Consider the following 22,705-nt stretch of genomic DNA (forward strand, 5'->3'; position numbering starts at 1 on the left):
TTTGTTTCATTTACGCTTTGCAAGGAGATACTTCTGCTTTGTTCAAACCCACAGATGTGATTGTAATTCCCTGCTGGACGAGTCTCAGATTTATTTGTCATTTTCTTTTCCAAGTGTAACCTTTTGTCCTCCCATGAGACCCCTGCTTCATTCCCACCCCTTTGACCAAAGAGGGAATACAAGTGCATGTTTCGGTATTGCTGCCACTGCATGTCTAACATCCATGGCTGCTGTATTGACAAAGGTTGATTCTTTAAAAACAAATGAGGTGATGGCTGGAAGATTTTGAATTAATCTGAACCTCTGGCATTGCTCTCAGCAACCCTGCAGACGATCATTCTTTGCATGTCAAACTATTACAGAGAAGGGAAAGACCATATGCAAATCAAACTTGCCCCCACCCTAAAAGAGGTCAGTCAGCCTGAACTGCTTGGTCACATACTGTCTTTCCCCTTTCTGTAATGACTGGGCAGGCAAAGAATGATGGTCTGGAGGGCTGCACAGAGCAATGCCTGAGGGTAAGATTTATTCTCAACCTTCCAGCCATCACCTCTTTTGTTGTGTCTAATGGTTGATTCTTTGAGAAAACAAAATGACGCCAGCTTTAGTCAATGCCGAATGTTCACTCTCGAAACACTAATTAGGGTTTGTCATTGTGGTATATTTTCTTTGCTTACAAGTGTTGGAGCAAATTGCAGGTTTCAGACATTTTCTATAAGTAATGATTGCTCTGTCTGCAACCTAATTATTTTGGCATTTGTGTTCATTTCTTAGATCCGGCGAGAAGATAACTGTCACACCCTCATCAAAGGAGCTGCTTTTCTATCCACCCTCCTTGGAAGCTACAGTCAGTGGAGGTAAACTTGATGTTTGACATATTCGTATTTTTTTGCTCTTTACAAATACTGCGCTTCTTTGTAGAGGATGGCAGCTTCTAGTACTTAAATGTCTCTGTTACAGCTATGAAACATATTAATGACTGCAATTTATAATACATATTGATTGAATTCTATTTTTAGCTTCCCTTTTCTAATTGTGTGATTACTGTAACATTTATGCTGTGTTCTTGGATTTTCAACATTTTTTTAACAAACTAGTAGAATACCCCCTACCAGAGCAATTAATTTCTGATGTGCTGCCCTTGGAAGCTCACATGGCTACCATGGCAGGGTTAATTTATATGCACTGTTATGTTGTTCCTGAGAGATTTCAATCACAGTGTGGGGGTTGGCTGGGAGCAACTGTATAATGTACTTTGGCTACACCATGTGTTAGGTAAGAATTAGTGCTGTTCAACTGGTTTGGGACTAGACAAGGCGTTACTCTTGGTTTTGGGTAACCCACCTTTTAGTATAGTGTACTACACAAGTTGGTAGTGTAACTGAGCAGCCAGGCGTATCCTAAGAGGGTTAATGTGAGCTGTAGAGGATTTAATTTGAAAAGTGAACAATAAAACAGGTGAGTAATTAATTCATATGTTGCGCATGTTCCTGCACCCGGAGGTGATGTAATTTGAGGTCAGTAAAGCATTTATATATATTACCTTTGCAATATTGAGTTTTTAAGGAAGGAAAGGTTAGGGTTAGATCAGATCAGACTGATGGGTTAAGAACAGTTAGATTCTCCCAAAAGGATGCAGGCAGTCTATTATCCCAGCATTAATGTGTTCAACATTTGAAACATGTGAGGGAACACGCACTGCCAAAGTCAATAGGTTCAGAAGGAGGCCTTTATGGAGCCAGGATAGCCAAAGTCAATGGATAAACCCAAAGTTTGATTGCTCTTCTTCTTAGAAATGGTTTTTTAAATGGTATTCAAAAGAGAAATCACAGCAACTCAAGAGGAGTCACCTTTGGAATGCACAAGCTGTAATGCCAATGCAGGTAATTTGTGGTCAACCTAGTGTAGGATTAAATCGCACTCCCAAAGATAGTAAGCACCCCAAATGGCAAAAGGATAAAATCCCCCAAGTCCCACAGTAGCTTGAAAATGAGGAAAGTGTTCCAGCTGGTTGCCTTCAGGATGCAGTGCGGTAGACCTTTGGTCTTGGTGATGAAAGGGAGGACGTCTGGTGTGCTCCTGCAGCAGCACTTGAGAGAGGGACTTAGCGATTCAGTGTCTCTTGGTTGTTTTGGCGCCTTTTCCGAGGTACCTCGCGTATTGGGCTTCTGCAGCCTAGGAAAGTTGCAGCAAGTCGGGGGTTGCGCCAAAATGGAGCTCGTCTCAAGGGCAGTTGGTCCACTAGCCTAAGAGAGGAAGTAGTCCTTTACGGGTCTCCCCTGTTGATTCGAAAAGGATGTCCGCACAGCTGCAGGGCTTTACCCGGCACTTCGTGGTCGGGGGGGGGGGGGTTGCTGCTTACGCCTTCTCTCATCTGCTTCGGATCTTGTCCTCCAGTGGTCGACTCTGCTCTTAGTCCCAAAAACCTCGCTTTTTATGCAAGTTTCCATTCATTCACAGCCCTAGGCTGTCAATCACACAGCAGGGTGGCTGTTCTCCAGGACAGCCAGCCGGCCAATTGGAATTGGTTTCACTCAGGCACACCTAGAGACAAAGGACAGGGACATTACGGGACCCTGCCTCACTTCCTGCCTTTCCAGACACACTGGAGCCTGGGCGGGCTTCAGGGCTGAAGCCAGCCAAAGGCAAACTACACGGTGCGATAAGTATCGGGAACCGTCGTAGTCTCGTTGGGACAAGGCTCTGGTAGATGGCCAGATCCAAGTCGAGGTCCTCGTCCCCAACGAAACAGTGAAAACCTAGGAAGGTGTCGACCCCGTTGGCGCCGTGCCCATCGAGTGGGGCTGTCAAAGCATTACCCTCGACCAGGCCCTCGGAGCCCTCACCGCCATTGTCGACACCAAAGCCGTCAGCGCCCTCGACGCCATCGGGGCCTACTGGTCTGAATTTGCCGGTGGAGGCCCCTAGAGCTGTGGATCCTCCGAGAAAGGCTCTGGCTAAGACTGTGAGGCCCCTCATGGACTCAGGTCTATTCCTGTCCCTAGGAGGGAGTCCTTTCACTCTCTTCAAGATATTTATGAGGATGAGGAGAGATTGGAGGTGGAGCCTTTTGATGCTCCTGTCGTTGCTGAAGCTCCTGACATGGGTGTCTCTGAGGACAGTCAATTGGAGGATCTGCGTCAGTCTTTAAATGACGCCAGTGGCCTGGACACCTCTCCTGAGATGGAGTTTGGCAGGCCAGAGCCTGGGGCTCATGCTGAGTCCTCCTTTAGGAGGTTGATGTCGAGGGTTACAGAGTACCTGGGGTGGTCCGGCCCTCCATTTGAATTGGATCAGACCGACAATTTACATCAAGGTCCGTCCACTGACCCAGTGTTGCCTTTTCACGTGGCTTTACAGAAAAGGGTGGCTGCTGCTTGGAACACCTGAGAGTCTCTTCCGGCGGTCAACAAGTCATTGACTAAGAAATGCAGGCCATCCTGTAGCGACCCCAGCTACCTATCTACTCACCCTACTCCTGAGAGTTTGGTGGTTCAGGCGGCCACGCCCACTTCGAGGCAGGCGGCGTACCCTACCATTCCTCCAGATAAGGACGACAAGTGCTTCGATGGATTGGCACGCAAGGTATTTTCTTAAATCGGCCAACTCCACCTGTGGCTTGGCCACATTTTCGCACACTGTGTGGAATTGTTTCTCTAGCGGCTGAGCATATTCCCGAAAGGGATGGGTTGCTTGCTATTGTGCAGGATGGCAAGGATGCCCTGTGTGAATTCCTTCAGTCTGGGTTGGACACGGCAGACCATGTCAGCCGGTCCATGGCTGCAAGCACCATGATACGCAGGTTTGCGTGGTTGCGGAAGTCGGGCTTTGCACCGGACATTCAGGCCCGTCTTCTCAACATGCCCTTTGATGGCTCTCATTTGTTTGGCAGCAAGACCGACGAGTGCCTTGAGAGGTTGGAGACCTCCAAAGCAGCTGCAAAATCATCGGGCGCAGCTGTGCGTCAACCTCTGCCTTTTCGTCCTAGGGGACAGCAGTGGAGGGGTTCCTTTCGTTACTACTCCTCTTTTGGTAGAGCGAAAAGAACTTTTAGTGAAAGGGGCCACTGCAAAACTACCCGTGGTGGACGGGGAAGAGGTGCCAAAGCCGCTCAAGCAGCTGCCTCTTTGCCTTCAGGCGCTGCCACAGCCGCTCCAAAACAGATGAGGCCAGGTCCCATTGTTCGCCGGTTGGGGGCGGACTGTCTCAGCATCTTGAAGAGTGGCAAGCCTTTACTTCAGATGTGTGGGATCTGGAAACAATAGCCCACGGCTACTGACTACCCTTCCTAAATCGGCCTCACACCAATCCACAGGGGAACCTCTTTGAAGATTCCGGATCCGCTCTTCGTGCAGGAAATCTTGACCCTGCTGGAGAAAGGTGCTATAGAACTAGTGCCTGTGGCGGAAAGGAACAAGGGCTGGTATTCTCCATATTTTTTGGTTACCAAGAAATATGGAGGACTGAGACCCATCTTGGACTTGCGTCGCTTGAACAAGTTCCTCAAGAAGGAAAAGTTCAAGATAGTCACTCTTTCTCAGGTCCTTCAGGCCCTTCGACTTCAGGATTGGTTGGTGTCAATGGACCTACAGGTTGCTTATTTTCATGTGTCGATCCATCCAAAGCACAGGAAATACCTGAGGTTCGCCGTTGGCAGCTTGCACTTTGTTTCGTGTCCTGCCATTGGGGTTGACCTCCGCCTGAGGGTCTTCACCAAGCTCATGGTGCTGGTGGCTGTGTATCAGGAGAGGGGGGGGTTCACGTTTAGCCCTACCTGGACGACTGGCTGATCAGAGCGAGTTCTCCCGAACAAGCCTTGGATTATCTGTCTCACCCTTCACAAGCTGGGCTCCTCCCTCAATTTCAATAAGTCGCATTTGACACCTTCCCAACAGCACCAGTACATCTGGGGTGTGTTGGACACGTCCTTGGGGAAGTGCTCGCCACCCAGGGTGAGGGCTCATCGCATTGTCCAGCTGGTCGACAAATTGCAACATGCCCAGAGTCTCCCGGGTTTCGAATTCTTAAGGTTGCTCGGCCTCATGGCATCCTGCATTTTTCTGGTGCCAGAGGCTAGACTGCAGATGAGATCCCTTCAATGGGCCCGCAGGACACAGTGGTCCCAATTCTCAGGCAAGATGTCGGATCTCCTTCAGATTCCGCTGAAGGTGTCACAGGATCTTCTGTGGTGGGCCAGCGAGGGAATCTGATGAAGGGAGAGCCCTTTTTGGCAACAGTGGGCAGAGGTGACGGTAGTGACGGATGCTTCCCTCACAGGATGCGGGGCTCACGCCAACAAACTGACCGCCAGCGGCCGTTGGTCTCCGTCGGAGTCTGGACTTCACATAAATCTTTTGGAGCTGCGAGCCCTGAAGGCTTTTCTGCCATTTGTGCGTGGCAAGAGTGTCCTGATCATGATGGACAACACAGTGGCCATGCATTACCTCAACAAAAAGGGGGGTGTAGGGGTCGCTCCCGCTGTGCAGGGAGGCGATGCAGCTTTGGTTCTGGGCAGTACAGCAGGGAATCTCACTCTCGGCAGTTAATCTGGCCGGAAAGGAGAATGCAGCGGCGGACGCTCTGAGCAGGCACAGCGCGGTCTCCCACGAGTGGGAGTTGGCTCAGCAAGTCCTTCAGGAGATCTCCGCCATTTGGGGAACCCCTCAAGTGGATCTGTTCACGACTGGTGCAACCGGAAGTGCGAGACATATTGCTCAAGGGAATTTCCTCTGAGAGGAGCTTTAGGGGACGGGTTTGTCGTGGATTGGTCATTCCCTCTACACGTTTCCTGTGGTCCTCGTCATTTCTCAAGTTCTAAGGAGGATGCGAAGGTTCGGGTCCCACATGATTCTAATTGCTCTGGATTTGGCCAGGAGAGCGTGGTACAGACCTTCTAGAAATGTCCATCTGTCCTCCACGCCGTCTTCTCTACAGAGAGGATCTTCTCTCACTCAAGGGGCGGGGGGGTCGGGTTCACCATCCAGAGGTCAAGACACTCAACCTTGGTTTCTGAAAGGGTGAGTTATAAGGGTTCGGACCTCCCGGATGACGTGATGGAGGTGTTGCTTTCGGACAGGCGTCCGGCAACCAAATCCCTGTACCGTTGCTATTCACGTACGTTTTGTGACTGGTGCAGAGGACGCACTGTCGATCCTTTTCAGTGTTCCATTCCAATGGTTCTTTCTTGCTTTCTTTGGCCCACAAGGGTCTTCAAGTGGGTACCATTAAAGGCTACCTGGCAGCGCAGTCTATTTTCAAGCGCTCGTCTGAAGAATGTTCTTATTTTAAGATTCCTTTGATTTCCCAGTTTCTAAAAGGGCTCACAAATGTGTTCCCGTCGTCCCCTTTTCAAGTGCCGGTTTGGGATCTGAATCTAGTTTTGAAATTCTTAATGGGTGCTCCGTTTGAACCTTTGCACTCTTGTCCTTTGAGACTGTTGACCTTCAAGACAGTTTTCTTGATTGCAGTTACATCTGCTCGCAGAATGAGCGAGTTGCAGGCACTTTCGTCTAAGCCACCCTTTACTGTGTTCCACATGGATAGGGTTGTACTGAGGGTACGTCCCTACTTTCTACATAAGGTAGTGTCTGAGTTTCATTTGAGCCAGAAGGTGGTACTTCCTGCTTTCTATCCTCCTCCTCATCCTGGTAAGGAAGAGGAGAGACTCCATAGGCTGTACCCTAAGAGAGCTTTGAGCTTTTATATTTCTAGGATGTCCAGGATCAGAGTGGACGACCAACTTTTTGTGGGATACACTTGACACTGATTGGGCCAGGCTGTTACCAAACAGACCTTGTCCAGGTGGATTATCCTCACCATTGCTGAATGTTACAGATTGGCTGGCAAGGACCCTGCTGAGGGTTTGCGAGCTCACTCCACCAGGGGTGTGGCTACATCCACAGCCCTACAATGGGGAGGTCCTGTTAAAAATATTTGTGATGCGGCAACGTGGTCTTCCATCCACACCTTTGTCAAGCTTTACTCCCTTTATGCTTTCCATGGTCAAGATATGGCTTTTGGTGAAGCAGTGCTCTATTCGGCCAGCTGATTGAGTATATCCAAATTCTTCTCCCTCGTCCGTTCACGCATACTGCTTTGTCAAAGATGTGGAATATGTTGGAGGACACAATCCATTCGAAGAACAAGTTACTTACCAACTGGTAACGTTCTTCCAACTGGATGTTCCTCCAACGTATTCCACATCGCCCTCCCAACCTGGCCCTCTGAAAAATGTCCCATGCTATTGCAGCTTGCGTTCCCACAAGGCTATGTGCAGTCATGCAGGCTTGGTGTGCGGTTGTGGCACACGTTGTGGAGGGGAAAAAACATGAACTGAGGGCCCGGGCACTGTGCGTCCTACTTATAACATCCGATGACTTCACCCTCGACGGAGGCCTTCGAGGGACATCGATCTGACGCCATCGATGCAGGGCGCCCTCTGCTGAAGAATTTCCGAAGCAGCACAGCTGTGGACATTACATATCAAAGATGTGGAATACGTTGGAGGAACATCAAGTCGAAAGAAAGTTACCAGTTGGTAAGTAACTTGTTCTTCTGATGGGGGCATACATAGTCGTGGGTAGCCACGGAGTGATCAGATACTGTAGTACTGCGGAAGGCGTCTAGGAGGCGGAGTCTGGAATGCAACGCAATAAGGGTTGCTAAAATATATTTGAACTAGGTAGAAATAATGATGAATCCTAGTGAAACAGTTTAGCAGTAGGCATGAATCAGGGCCATTAATGTACTTGTCTGTGTGCATGAAGGCCAAAATAAACAAGAACAAGGGCAGCATTCAACAATATACAATATACATTTTGGTATTATTTTAAGAAAATGCATTTAAGTAGCAAATTAGAAAGTATATATATTGGTGATGGACATATAGTGGTCATGGGGGTGGCAGTGGCACTTAGTTAACCAATGGCAGTAAACCATGTGAGGTCAGAGTCCTAGATGAAGGATAACATGAGCAGTGGCATTCAGAAATTATACGTTTTGATGGCATTTTAAAAAAAAATTGGCATTGGATAGATGTCGGTCATGGGGTACCAGTGACGCTTGTTAATCATTCATATTAGGCAGTACAGATACAGTGACATGTGCTGAGTGATGGCGTGGTAGGAGTCGGAATTGCAGGCAGGTGAATGCAAAAGAATTATGGCAGTAGAGCAATCTGCATAAGTCTGGGTCATTTGCACAGTTTAGCGAGTACCAATGATAAGTGTCGATGGTGGCCTTTATGAGGTAGCCATTCTGGCTTAAAAGAACAGATGGCCGCAGTGGGGGTATTTGTGGCACTTGTAATTGATTGGTAGGATCAAATAATATAAGGCAGGCTTATAAAATTGCATTTACATTTACGGCAGGCTAAGCAAAGTTAGGGCAGGGCCAACAACGCTATGAACGAGCGTGAGCGGCAGACAAATGCAGATAGCCAGAGGGGGTGGCTCATATGCTGGGGGAAATTTTAATGTTATCTAGCACTCTAGATCATAACCAAGGAATCATAACATAGTACATTATGAGTGATTTTGGATAACATGAGGAGCCGGGTGGTAGTTATGGTAGCCTCGCCGCCCCGAGGCGAACAGTGGCAAACAATGCCTTTATCTGGCCTTCGTCTAAGGCGACTCTTCCGCCTGCCGGCAGATGTTGCAGGCAATTATTCAGCTTGGTTTCCGGGCAACAGGGATTACAACAGATTATTTACAACCCTTTTCTCACCCACCTGTTTTGTTAGCGATCTCCCTGCATCTGCTCTTTTCTCTGGCTTCAATTAGGGAGAGAAAGCATGTTCTTTATTAGCAAAGGTTTGGACAAAACTACACTACAGCTACTACAGCACTCCTTTGCCCCTTGACCCACCACCCCATTGTGCCCAGGAGGGGGGAAATCCACTTTTTTTGGAGTTGTTTACTGAACTGGATATATTATCCAACAGAAATGCTGTTAATGGGTGCACTAGGAGTGCCCAAAAACGGTTGAATTTCATTAATTAGCAGATGGGCTTCACCAAAAGAACTAACTGGGTCAACTGTACTGAGGTCCACTAAGTCGGCAGCAACCAGGGTACTCGAGTTTAGGGTTTGCTTTTTCCTCTTTAAAGTCAGTTTTTTTTCGTTTGGGTCCCAATCCAAGCCCAGATCCGAAAACGGCGACAGGTGCAGCTGCAGGTGCCTCCACGTGCCTCCACGTATGCCTGCTCAAGTGGTACTTACATAATGCCAATTGGCGTGATTGACGAAATGACCGGGGAAGTAGGAGAAAACAGTTCAGTGTTCTTGGTGCTCATTTACAGTCTTGAGCTACACAATTCTGCTCCAGTTCCTTTTACACACGCCTGACGGATGCCCAAAGGTCAATCTTAATCTCACCTGGTTCTCACTGACTTTGCCAAACAGGCACTGCTCCCCAAATGTCTAACTCTCGCACCAGCCCAGCGAAATGCAGTGATATAAAAGTACTCCTTGCTACAGATCAGCCGACTCTTCAAGGGGACTAATATGCTGGTAGTGGGCCCCCTGCCAGCCGCAAACACCCCTGTGGGACGCTAACACCCTGCACCCTTTTCCCCACTGGCTTTGCCCTTGCGGGTCTTAGCTGATTTCCTGGGCTGTGGGCGGGGCTGCAGTTAATGTGCACAGGGCAGTGCAAAGCAGGAAAACAAGGTGGTCTCACACCCCTGTGGGACGCCAACACCCTTGTATCATTTTCTGGATCCTTTTAGAAACTCTTGTGAAGGGATGGGCGACTCCTGATGCTGCTGTGATCTGCTGGTTTAGCTCAGTCCTGCTGCTTAAGTCTCCCTGCTCGGTCTTGCTGTCCACGTTTGCCTTTGCCTACAGGCCTGCATTTCTGGAACCTCCATGCCTGCAGACCTGTATCTACCTGGAAGCCCTGCTGTCGTAATGGACTTCTGAGGTGGCAGCATCTGGCGGAGTCCTGAATTGCTTGCTCCCTACTGCCTGAATGTGGTAATTGTGGGAACTGTTTGGTCCCTTTTGCAACCATACTCAATCGTGGAATAGTATCTGTTCCCTGGCTGCACACTTTGTTGCCCCCAGAGTTGCCTGTGACCTGTCAGATTGCCTTTTCATGGATTTTGTTACCTTTGATCTTATACTCCTGGGGACTCTGCACTGTGTTCCCTAGGTAGGTTCTCTTACAGTCCACTTTTTGAGTTTGGCGCTTTGGGTCCTGTGACAAATCAAGGGAATTCATCCCTTCTCCCCAGGGGCGAGCCTCCCCCTTTTAAGCTAGGGAGGTGTGCCCGCTTTGCAAGACCATCCCTAGGTGTGTGGGCAAGTGGGACTTTAATGGGAGAGTCTCACCCTTGGGGAAAATGGATTCCCGTTCCTGTAAGGAACTCCTTAACTCATTTCCTATGGTGGCATACATGGGACCATCCGATGTGAAGGACAGTATAACATTCAAAGACTTGGCTGACAACAAAACAACCTGTTACAAACATGAAGGATCTGTCTCTTTAAAAGGAGACCTTCATTTAACTGAGACAAAGAGGCTAGAGACTGAGCACAATCAGAGACGAGGTGAAGCAGAGAGACGCGTACCTCCGCAGAGGAATCCCCAACCCCTTACGGCATCACATCTGAGAGAGGTGGAGCCAAAGAGAGCCACCGAGCCTGCAACTTTCCGATTTGCTCTGAGAGCAAGAGAAAAATGCTGAAAGCCTGGCGTTTTGTACGAAGAGAGAAGCGGAGGAGAAGGAAGCCTAAATCCTAGTGGTGGGTGTGACCACGATGACCTCTTCGCAGGGAGGGTGCCCGGCCAACAATGCTGAAACTGGCATGAAATCAGTGAACCGCCTGCTTACCCACAGTGGTATTTGTCCGTGCAGAGGAATAGGACTAAGAGCACAACGCAGGCGAAAATGAGAAAGCAAAGAACTGGAACAGCCAAAAGGAAGACCAGCGAGAGTGAGGTCGCAGAGGCGTTTTCCTGAAGATTCCACTAGAACAGGGAGAACGGGAGACTGTTGGGGAATCATTATGTAACGAGAGAAACTCATCCCAGTGAAATAGACAAGACCGTCAAGTTCATGAAATAGAACGATAATAATGTGAGAAAGAGAATCCCAACAAGAGATGGGAAAGAGAGCATTAAGAGTGGCGCACACATGGGGGGGGGGGGGAGAGAGGGAGAGGGAGAGAAAAAAAAAGAGAACCCAGTGTCTGCATCCTCCTTGGAATCATACCAAAATGTTGCCACAATTGTGACGACATTACTAATACGGCAGCTGAGCGCAGTACAAAAATCCTGACCCCATTACACCGACTAAGGTGAGCAGGGCTTGCAGGGGTGTCCCCTGCTTACCATTCCGGTAAGCAGCAGATATTTAAAAAAAATAAGGATTGTATTTCCTAAGGACCCTGCGGCGTCGGCACCGCCCCACATAAGTGGGAGGAACTGACACAGCAGGAGTACAAGGCAGTCTGCAGTGCGCGCACAGAGGTGCACCTCAGTAAAGGTAAGTTGGGTGGGATGTGGGTTGGAGGATTGCGGGCTGGGGTATGCGGGCAAAAGTGATCCATCGTATCCCTGCGCCACGCCATAATTGGAGTCGACATTTCCGTCTGCGGAAATACGGGCGTCGCAGTGATCACATAGATTCTCCTCCTGACCCACCACAGTCCTTAGATGCCTATTCCGTCACTCGTCCCATCTCCAGGGTCCCCTGGCTCTTGCAGAATGTATTCCCTCACCCCTTTATACTTCTATATTATGTGCATGACTGGAGGGCAGACGCTACCACCGTCTATCTCTGTTCCTCTGGTTATGGAACAGTGGTCCAGAACTCTTCTCTGTAGGTTTCCAAGACTCCCAAGCTGGGTGAATGCTGTTTCCCCTTTTATCTTTCGGCTCTAAATCCACTTCTATCGCCTATAACCTATTGAGTTCAACCTGTTTAATCTCATGGGCAAACTCTTAAGAGCATTGAAAACTCCTGAAAAGGGACTTGAAGTGATATTTGCCATTTTCTCGGGGGCCCTGATCTAAAAAGCGATACCAATATAAATGTTAAACTAACCTCAGCTGACGTCACCTCTGGGTGCTGAAACATGTGTAACATATGAATGAATTACTCACCTGCTTTATTGTTGACTTTTTTTAATTGAATCCTAACTTGGAATTAATGTTACAACTAATTGCTACTTTATAAAAAAAAAAAAAGAATGCTTTAAATATCTGTGTGTAATATAAGTGTGTAAGTATTTACTTGGATACCTGCATTTACTGATTTCATTTTACAGCTCTACAGCTCACATTACCCCTCTTAAGATGAGCCTTGCTGCTCAGTCACATTACCAACTTGTGTAGTACAGGCCTATATTAAAAGGTGGGTTACCTAATACCAAGAGATAAGTCTTGTGTAGTACCACACCAGTTGGACTGCACTAATTCTTACCTAACAGAGAGGCTTAAAGTCTTGAAAAGCTGCAGAAGTCAAACTTTCCCGTGGATACTTTCTAGTCTTTAGGAAAGAAGATACAAGAAGACTTAACCAATGCCAGAGACCCTGTTAAAGGACTTGCTAAAGGGACACAGGCAGCGGCTTCAGTCAGTGGTAAGAGGGGGTTGCCTTGGAAACCTCTATGTACACCAACGCTCTGGAATAAGGCAAGCCATACCCTTTTCCCCACAGTACCTTAGGTTTGAAGAAAACTACTTTGTGTTGGATGCTCCTCGGTGTTTCAGCTCTGGACCTGACCTCCGGATTCCTTAGTCTTATGACGAAAGGCAAGACAAAGAACGGGATCTCTCCGCAGCAGTCTCGAGGGAGGACCTCTGGCACGGCTTTCATCAGCTTCTTTGGTCACTCTGCGGTTTTGGTACTTTTCTGCAGCACCAACAAAGGATGTGGTTCGCCCAGTCAATCTTCTTCGGTTCCTGCAGACTCACGCTCTGATGAGGGGGTCTGGACAAATTTGATTGGGTCTCTGGTGTGTCTTGGAGGGCTCAGCAAAGACTTGGACGGACTCAGCCTTTCCATGACGATGCACTCGAAATGGGCAGCAGGTCTCCTCTGGTATTTGTGTTCCGCAGCTCTGGACCTCGGGAGATGGCTCAAATCATAGTTTGTCTTGGGACTGGCTGTACCCACCAGTCAAAGGGGGGGAAGGAGTCCTCTTCGGATTTCCTCTGTCGCACAGAAAACGGGGTCGCTTCACAGTATTGCAAAGGGTCTGCAGGCGTCTCTGGTCATCTTCGGTATCTTCAGCTTCCAGCGGTCGCCTTGCTTTTCACTCCAGGAGCCTCACCTTTTATACAGTTCCAGCACTCACTCCTCTGCAATCTTCCTCTGCAGTTTACAGAAAGGGCGTTTGGCTGTCCAATCAGGACAGCCAGACTCCCAGTGGGAGCTGGTCCCATTCAGGCACACTGACAGAGGACAGGGGGTGGGGGCGGAAAACTCCTCTTCCACTTCCTGCCTTCCCAGACACTCTAGAGCCTAGGCAGGGCGACCCAAGGGTTCCTGCCAAAGGCAAAACACAGTCCTCACCCTCCCAGAATGGTTGAAGGGCTGACAAAGAACAACCATGCTAGTAATGGTGAAAAAAGAATCTAGGCCCCAAGTTTGTACTTGGGTGTCACTATTGTGCACTACCGAGGGTATGGACATAGCCTGCGATGGAAAGATGACACATTAGTTGGTAGAACACGTGCACTGCCACCAGCCATAACTAGGAGATTGTCTTTGTATGACTAAAAAGTCACAGGAGCAGAGAGAAGAGGGCTACTAGGTATCCCTTTGGCACTCCACATAAGGCGGTGTGTGCCAAACTCTCAGACTATAAAGTTGTAGGAGAGATACAGAGTATCTCTCTATCCTTACTAACTGTAGATACCCTATAAAGAAAAATAATCTCAAAGGGGGACCCTAAGGCTCCCCAGCAACACTGCCCTTAAGGAGCTGTGTGCTGCAATAGTAAAATAAGAGTTATGGCAGAACATAGACTGCATAGGATAGGTACAATACAAAGAATAGAGTTCCAAAAGACAACGCCCATGAGAATGAATGAATGAGTGGAAAAAGGCTCCACTCATTCAGGATTTCAGAAGAAGATCCAGAAGTCCAGTAAGGAGTGCTGAGGGTCTCATTGGGAGAGGGGATGAAGCATAAAAATGATAAATCTCCCTAACACTTACAATAAGTAACTTTAGAGAAACCAATGTATTATTTACCATAAGTAAACCCCTTTGGAATTCTTTTTAGAATGGCAGTATGCAATTGAAAGGTAAGTAAAATACTTTTGTAATGACTGTTTCAGGTAAGATAAATGAAACAAAACCAACATAAGGTGAGTTAATACTTTGCAATAATTTCACAGAGGCCTAATAGAAGTCCATCCCTAACTATTTAGTAGTGTCTCAGAGTCCATTTGGAGGGCAAAACAGGTAAGGCACAGCAGTAGAAAGTTCAAAAGTTCCTGAGGAAGTCTTCTGTAGCAGGTAAGTAAACTCTTGGTTGGTAAAAAAAGGGGTCTGGGACTTTGGAGAGTCTCCTTGTAGGCTCAGGCGTTGGGCCTGAGCGAACTTGTATGGGCAAACTCCCAAACACACAAATCGGCACTCCAGCAACACAGGAGCAGCACTTCAACTCTAGGTTAGTTCTCATAGTACCTTAGCACTGAAGACGTTGCAGCACGATTCCTCCACAATGCAGCAGCAGACCTGGTCACCAGAGTCTTGGGCAGGCAGACAAAAGAAGGGACATTGGAGTGGATCTTGCAGCAGCAGTCGAGTGAAGAGGCTTCCAACAAAGGATTTTTCAGGGTTCTGTGATTTTGGCACCTTTTTGGGAAGAAGGGGTGAAGAAAGATTCCTGTCCGGTCGCATTAGCTATCTTTCAGTCCTGCACTCTGGTGAGGTGATTTCAAGGAGTGGAATCTTTCCTCTGGAGGCCCGGAAGGAGTCCACCAATGTTTTGGGAGGATTCGAGCTTCGAAAGACAATGCAATGCACAGTGGCGACATGTTCCATGGTATTGGCGGTTTGCAGCCCGTGAAGGTCACTGCTCATCGTGGGATGGCTCGAAATGCAGGTTGTCTCAAGACAGATTGGTCCCACCAATCTAAAGGGGGGAGTCCTCGGAGTTCTCCTGGCAGTTGGAAGAAGGGGTTGGGCAGCAGTGGTTACTCAGAGGGCGTCTTTGGTCATCTGGAAGTGGCTGCGGACATCTTATATGCTGGTCCAATTGCACAGTGAGTAGAGCGCTCGCTTTGACATCCGTGCAGAGCCTGCTGACACAGGTTCCATTCCCAGAAGGGCCAAACTCAGCCTTTCATCCTTCCGAGGTCGATAAATGAGCATCACACACCAGGGAAATAAGCAGTGCTCAGATACCTGAGGGTTCCTAGCGCTATATAAAATGCCAAATTATTATTAATTATTATTATTATTCTCTTCCTCGTCGATTGTTCTGTTCCAGGGGTCAGCTTATCTTCAGCCTGAGGATCTCAGCCAATCGGCACCCATGCACCATTCAAACAGTGGGTGGTGGCTGGCCTTTTAGGACAGCCAGCCTCCCAGTTTGAACTGGTTCCCTGCAGCACACCAGAAGACTAAGAATAGCAGCGTTTCTGACTCCTCCCCCATTTCCTGTCTTCACAGACAAGTTTGAGCCTTGGGGGGGGGGGGGTGATTCCTGCTCTTATTTATGGAATTGAAATTTACCGTTGTTATTGGAGTTGGATTCAATCTATTTTGAAGGATTAATATGGAAATGTGTTAACCTTACTGAAATTCATCCGATGATCGATATTCGATATGAGCTGGGCCTCGCCTCTTTAAATGTCAAATTACTTTGGAAACTGTTTTTTTTTGTGTACAAAATGTATTTGCCCGCCCAATAGTTCCCTATATGAGGCTTTTAAAATGTGGATTTGGTGGTTTGTAACATCTTTGTGTAAAAATGTGGAACAGAACTTACGAGAAGGGAGCTTATTTGGATAATTGTCACTGTGAAACTCTGTGTTACAACCCTACAGCTCACATGGACCCATCTTGAGATGAGCCTGGCTGCTCAGTCACTCTACCAACTTGTGTAGTACATGATTATACCAAAGGTTGGGTTAGCTATTGCCAAGAGGACTGTCTGGGTGCTTAGTCTCGCGCATAGGTAGCACGAACACCTGCCTCCCCGTTAGGTCTTGGTACCTGGGAATGTGTAAAACACAGGCCTCCGCGACCTCCCGGGGAAAGAGGGTTAGGGTCCACTGAATTAGATAGGTAGGGGTAGTTGGCTAAACCGGTTTGCGGGTAAGGTGGAGGTTTTGGATGGGTAAGCGGGTCTTGGGAAAGGTACTCTTCATTGTCCCCTCCTAGGGTTCCAGAGATCTGTAGACACTTTGCCCTTTTACTCCTGCACTCATGCACGCACACTATGCCCAGATCCCTGCCTCACCGGCCATCAGGCCCTAGTACTGCCTTTAATATTATTGTCTTTGATACATTGCATTGACATGTACACCTGTTGATATGCTTCACTGTTTGCATGCAATGTGCTAGTTGCTTCTGAGACACATAACCGTACACTATACATTGAAAACAAGATTAAGGAACTGAGCTTTGTGTTGGATGCTAGGAGGCTTCAGTCACGAGCTGTGGTCCCACTCTCGTGTTGAACGGAGTCTCTGCTACAAGAAACCAAAGAAAACTGTGAACGTGCGCAGCGGATGCGTTATCTTGTCAGGAGGGGAGCTCCGCTTTATATTTTCATAAACACTTTGGCAGCAAACTCGCTCTTTGGCGATTCGTAATGTCCATCTAGTCCTTGGCGCAGCTTCTCACAACACTTGTGCCCCAAACAAGGTGAGCCTTATGGCGACCGGTAGCTGATGTCAGCCGCAATGAGCTCTGCTCAACATATACTCCCCATACTGGTACCGCAACTCTGGGAGTTCTTAGAGTTGCAATACCCCGAACACTGCATGCGTTCTCTTCAGTCATTCTCTAAACATTAAAGGTACTGCTGGTTTGCCCTCCGTAACACTGCGTTATCATCAATTCAGTCAACGTTCCCAAAACACTCCGGAAAAAGGCAACATGCTTGTTAAATGCACTTATCTGTTATGTGGCGCGGAGCCTGCAGTGTGCGCAGGTGGGGACTGGCCCCGCGGTAGGTAGCCTGCAGGAGACTATGGATCACACGTGTGCTCTCTCGCATTCTTCTGCACAAGCAGTGATTGCCGGGCGCGTCGCGTGATTGCCGGGCGCGTCGCGTGCCTGTGCAAAGCATTGGCTGTGGTCCTGGCAGCTCCAGAAGACTCGTTCACACGGGCCTTCTGGGTAGTGTAGTTTCTTGATTGGCTTTACGTTCCTGGGCATTTTCAGTACAGGCTGGTCCTTCTGCCTGCATGTAAAACAAAGAAGCTTCCTGAAATAGGGGCACTTAAGACTTTTAGGTCTTTTCCTCAGGCCACACAGCGGAATGTCCTAGTCAATGTCTTCATGGCACTCCAAACTCATGCCTGCTACATGTGGGTTCCTGACAAGGACAAGGCTGCTGCAGTCTCCCACAGGGTACTGCATACAATCTTGCCTAACACTGGTGGCAGGCGGTGAGGATCTATTGTAAGGTTATTACTTTGAGCATTTGTTTTGTTTTTTTTCTACTAAAATCCTTCACAAGGCTAAGCTCCACTAGATTATCAATTGGAACATGCCAAATATGGATAACTTCAAGCAGGAAGCCCTGCTCATTCTAACAGTAGAACTGAAAGAAATGTGTAAGAGCAGGAATCAGTATGGACATGGACGAAGTCCAGAGCTCCTCCGAGAATTCAAGGAACGACCTAGACAATATTACCAAATCGGATATTCAACTCCTGCTTGGCGAAATCCGCTCAATCAAAACTAGCCTCGCAGAGACAGTCTCTGATCTTCAGACGAGGATGACTAAGGTTGAAGACCAGTTGGAAGCAGTTGAAAACAATCTGCAATCTGGGGACATTACTGCAATGCAATATGAGATACGGTGCCAGGACCACGAACAGAAAGAACGGGACATAGAGCTTAAACTGGATGACCTCGAGAACCGGGAACGCAGGACAAACATCTGCGTCATGGGCCTAACCGAGAAACCAGGAGAAACCCAGCTGGACTAGAAAGCAGAGTGAAAGCCCTGATAACGTCCTTATTCAACGACGCTCACCCTCCCAACCTGGAATTTGACAGTCCAGAGAGCAGGAGGACCTCCGAGAGGACCAAGATCCGTCCTCGTAAAATGCCACTACTATAGACAGAGGCAGGAAATCTTAGAGCAAGGGAAAAGGAGCCTATAGAATTCCTAGACTCCACAGTGAAACTATTCCAAGATCTCTCAGCTGCTACCCTAGCCAAAAGGACAGGATGCCGTCCCCTAACTGCTTGGCTACAAGAAAGGGGAACTCGCTACTGTTGTGGTCATACTTTTTCCTTAACCTTTGAATATGGGGGAGAGAACTATATACTTCGGAAGAAGAGGCCAAAGGGGCCCTTGACCATCTGCAGGTACCAGCATCAGATTTGCACAAAGATATACCCAGGAGACCCACAGGTCCCTTACAAGCGACTACACCCAAATCGCCAAGAAGAGGCTGCACTCCCACAAAATGGAAGTTTATACAGCTCAACATGACCTGAAACAAGCTGCCTTATGTAGTTCACTTTTCTTAGTTTGCTTCTCTCCCCATTTTACCCGCACATCATTCGGAAAGTGTCAAAGGGGGCTCACTGGTGTCCTTAATTAAAAAATACCAGCCCTGTTTGATGATGGGAAGAGGATCCCGGTACTCTGCCGGGTATAGACCACTCTGGTCTATGTGAAAAAATTACAAGGAACTGTTATGGAAAAATAAATGTTAATGTTCTGAAATCTACACTAAAAGTTGTTCTTACCGTTCAGCACTTTTGAGGTGTTACTAGTTTGGATTATACGCCTGGAGAGGGGCTTCGTCAGAGTGGCCCTTCTTTCTAGAAGGGTGTCTCTATTGTCTGGAAATGCCGATCTCAGTTCTTTCCAAACGGGAGGGGGGGGAAGGGATACACTCATCCAGGTAAAAGACATTCTCATCTTCGCGTCATGTAACGACAACTCCACTTGCTCATAATATGCAGACAACAATCTTCCAACTACACACTTGCTATTCACATTTGAATGACGCACATCGCTATTGTTTCTCACCCGCCATACATACACCGAAATGGCAGCACATGATCGCATAATGTTTGGGTCTCTCAATGTTAAGGGCCTGAAGTCACCACAGAAGCGCTCGATGTTGGCACGCCAATTTAAACTCTCTAAACTAGACGTCCTGTTTGTACAGGAAACAAAATATGCTAAAAGAGGGGAACAGAAGATATTCAGTAGAGAAATCGGGGACGCGATATGGGCCTCAAGAAATGAGAAAGGGGGGGCAGTATGTTTTTTTTTTTTTCCAAAACATTTTTATTAATTTTTCAAAGTAATATATTCATTACAACAATGCAATAATTATATGTTAATTCATGATAGTGTCTCTCGGGAGGTTTGTAGGTTGGGGGTGGGGTTGTTGTTGGTCTCCTGTCCCTTGTCGGTGTTTCATCTTGGTCGCGGGAAGGTGTCACTTTGGCTTTGCCTTGATTTGAGGGGCTCCAGTGTTCAGTAGAGTGGACTGCATTGGAGCCATCTGGTGAGTGGGGGTCTCCTAGTGAGAGCTTGGAATTTGGCCGCGTAGTCCATGAATGGGTCCCAAATATTCAGGGTTCTATTTAGGGAGCCTGATCGTATTGCTGTGATTTTCTCAGCTACTGCTATGTCCCAGCATTTGGCGCACCATTATGTAGGAGATCAATAGGCCTCCATGGGGGTGTGGCGTGAGGGCACACTTGTGTGCTTGGGGGTTGGGGAGGGGGGTGACGTCAATGTTGTGGCAGACTCCAGTTGGGATTGAGACTCAATAAGACAAGACGCCCGCCCACCAAGTTGTCTTCGAGGGAAGAGATTCCTGAGTCAATTAAGAGAACACCATCTCATAGACTCCTGGCACACATTGCACCCAAGAGAGCGAGCTTTCACCTTTTACTCCCCACCTCACCGCTCATACTCCCGTGTAGATTACCTATTAGTAGGGGGGTGGGGGGGGGATGTGAAGGTTCTAAGCTGGGTGCGTCCATAGAAATAGTTGCTTGGTCCGACCATGAACTATGTATATTAGACCTTGATCTGGGACTTACTCATGATGTGGAACGGATATGGGTCTGTAACGACTTACTTTGCAGAGACCCAGTGTTTAAGGAGACCCTCACAGACTCCATAAAAGATTTTTTTCACAGTGAATGACACAGGGGAAATATCATTGGACAGGGTCTGGGAAGCATGCAAAGTCACAATAAGGGGCATCTTAATAGCGGAAGGGGCATATAAAAAGAAAATCTGACTAAGAACGGAAGAGGAACTCAAACTAGAAATCTCACGCCATGAACAAGACATCCGCAAACATACAACAGACACGAGCACCACACTAGACCTGATCAAAGGACTTCGTAAAGAATTGAAAAACATCTGGCATGGCAAAGCACTATCACAACTAAAATATTTCCAACAAAAATTCTACCAAAAAGGAGATAAAGTCCATACGATCCTAGCCAACCGTCTGCGGAAACAAAGAGCTGACAGAGCGGTGTATAGAATTTAACAACTAACAAGGCGTAGCACTCACCGACCCCCATGAAATCTTAAAATGTTTCTCAAGATTTTATACCACGCAGAGGGAGAATGCTCGATCCCTGAAATCGAAAGATACCTAGCTAAGCTGCCACGTCCCCCGATAGCACGAGACCAATTGGAAATGTTAAATAGCCCGATTTCCACCATAGAGGTCCAGACCGCCATCTCCAATCTAAAAGCGTGCTCAGCCCAGGGGCAGGATGGCTACACTCCAGCCTTTTACAAAGCAAATAGTAACTCTCACACCATTCCTTACCAAACTTTTCAACTCGATATTAGCCACAGGGCAGGCCCCCCCCACCCTTTACAGAATCAATGATAGTAGTAATCCCAAAAGAAGGGAAGTATCCCTCGGAATGTTCGTCTTACTGTCCTATCTCCCTCATTAACGTGGATGTGAAAATCTATTCCAGCATTCTAGCGTATCGCTTAGCCCAAATCCTCCCCAACAAGTCCACGCCGACCAAGTCAGATACGTAAGAGGCAGGCAGGGAGCGGATAGCATCCGAAAGACACTAGACCTCATGGCTAGCCCCAATAACACAGAAGACTGCCCCCTCCTCCTCTCAGTGGATGCTGAAAAGGCATTAGACCGTGTTGAATGGCCCTTCCTAAAAGCAGTCAGGAAGTGGTCAGGTAGGTAGCTAGGTAGGTAGGTGAAACATGGATCCAAGGGGGCTAAGCACTGTATCGAAACTCCACAGCCAAAGTCCTAGTCAATACGTAGCCTCAAACCGTTTCATGCTCACTCGTGGTACGAGACAAGGCTGCCCGCTATCCTCCTTATTGTATGCCCTGGTGGTGGAACCCTTCGCTCAGGTGGTTCGGTCTAACTCTTATCCATGGGTTGACACAGGGGGGGAAAGGAATATAAGCTAGCAATGTTTGCAGACGACATTCTGATGTATCTCACTCAACCATCAGACTCCATCCCTGCTCTCTTCAAAGACATGAGTACAAACAGCGCAATAGCGGGATTCCGAGCTAAGTAACAGAAGACAATAGCAGTCCCCCTAAAGTCAAACACCGAAATCCCTCATCTAATAACAAAATGGGGCTTCCAAGTGCAGACGCAATCCATTAGATAATTGGGAGTAGAGATCACTGTTATCCTAGCAGACCTCTTCGAAGCAAATTATGCCCCCCTGTGGAACACTATTAAGGATGACCTAAACGGATGGGCTAAATTACCCCTCTCCCGATGGGTGCGATTCACCTCGATAACGATGACTATTCTTCCCAGATTCCTCTTCCTCTTCCAGTCACTTCCAGTGATAGTCCCCAATGCCTTTCTAACAGAGATCAAACGTACATTGTTAGCATTCCTCTGGACAAACACCAAGCCCAGAATCCTGTACACGACCCTGATTTTGCCAAAGGAAATGAGAGGCATGGGATACTCCGATTTGTCAGAATACTATAAAGCCTCTCAACTTCGGATCCTCTCAGACCACCTGTGGGAAAACCCTGAAAAGCAATGGGTATCCCTGGAAAATACCTTATTTGCACCAGTCACACTTGGGGAATGGTTATGGGTCCCACTCTCCACCATCCCCCAGAAGATACGTAAATACCCGGTCCAGACTGTACTGTGGTCACTGTGGCGCCCCTCACATTCCACGAGGGGCGTTACTACATGGCTGTCTCCTCTTAGCTGTATCTGGTCTCTCCCCATATGCAATTACCTGAGTAATGTGTCCTGCTTACAGCACTGGTACGAGGCAGGTCTAGTAAGAGTTGGACAAATGTGGAGAAAGGGATCTTATGTCCCCAAGAATTAGAGGAGGCCCTGCACAGAACCCCAATCCCTCCCCTACACTATCTTCAACTTCGGACCGCCGATGGTGACCCTCCCTCCAACTCACAGCATTCAAACAAATCCTCAGCATGCCCTGAACCTCGAGGGGGTTGATAGCCCCACATCTAAAACCAAATGGGATACAGATCTAGAGTTGAAAGACCAGCCAGACGCATGGAGAGCTATACACCAAA

At 47.9% G+C, this 22,705-nt stretch overlaps 1 protein-coding gene across 1 annotated transcript in view; it reads left to right on the forward strand.

Moving 5' to 3' along the window:
- LOC138569235 (BOS complex subunit NOMO1-like) overlaps positions 1–22,705 on the forward strand; it is a 1,101,991-nt gene that overhangs the window by 482,444 nt on the left and 596,842 nt on the right. Inside the window, exon 20 of the mRNA XM_069647049.1 lies at positions 775–857. Within this exon, the coding sequence (XP_069503150.1) occupies positions 775–857 (83 nt within the window). The remainder of the gene's footprint in view (positions 1–774; positions 858–22,705) is intronic.

The sequence above is a fragment of the Ambystoma mexicanum genome, chromosome 2q, assembly GCF_040938575.1.
Source record: "Ambystoma mexicanum isolate Mex_15411 chromosome 2q, UKY_AmexF1_1, whole genome shotgun sequence".
NCBI lineage: Eukaryota > Metazoa > Chordata > Amphibia > Caudata > Ambystomatidae > Ambystoma > Ambystoma mexicanum.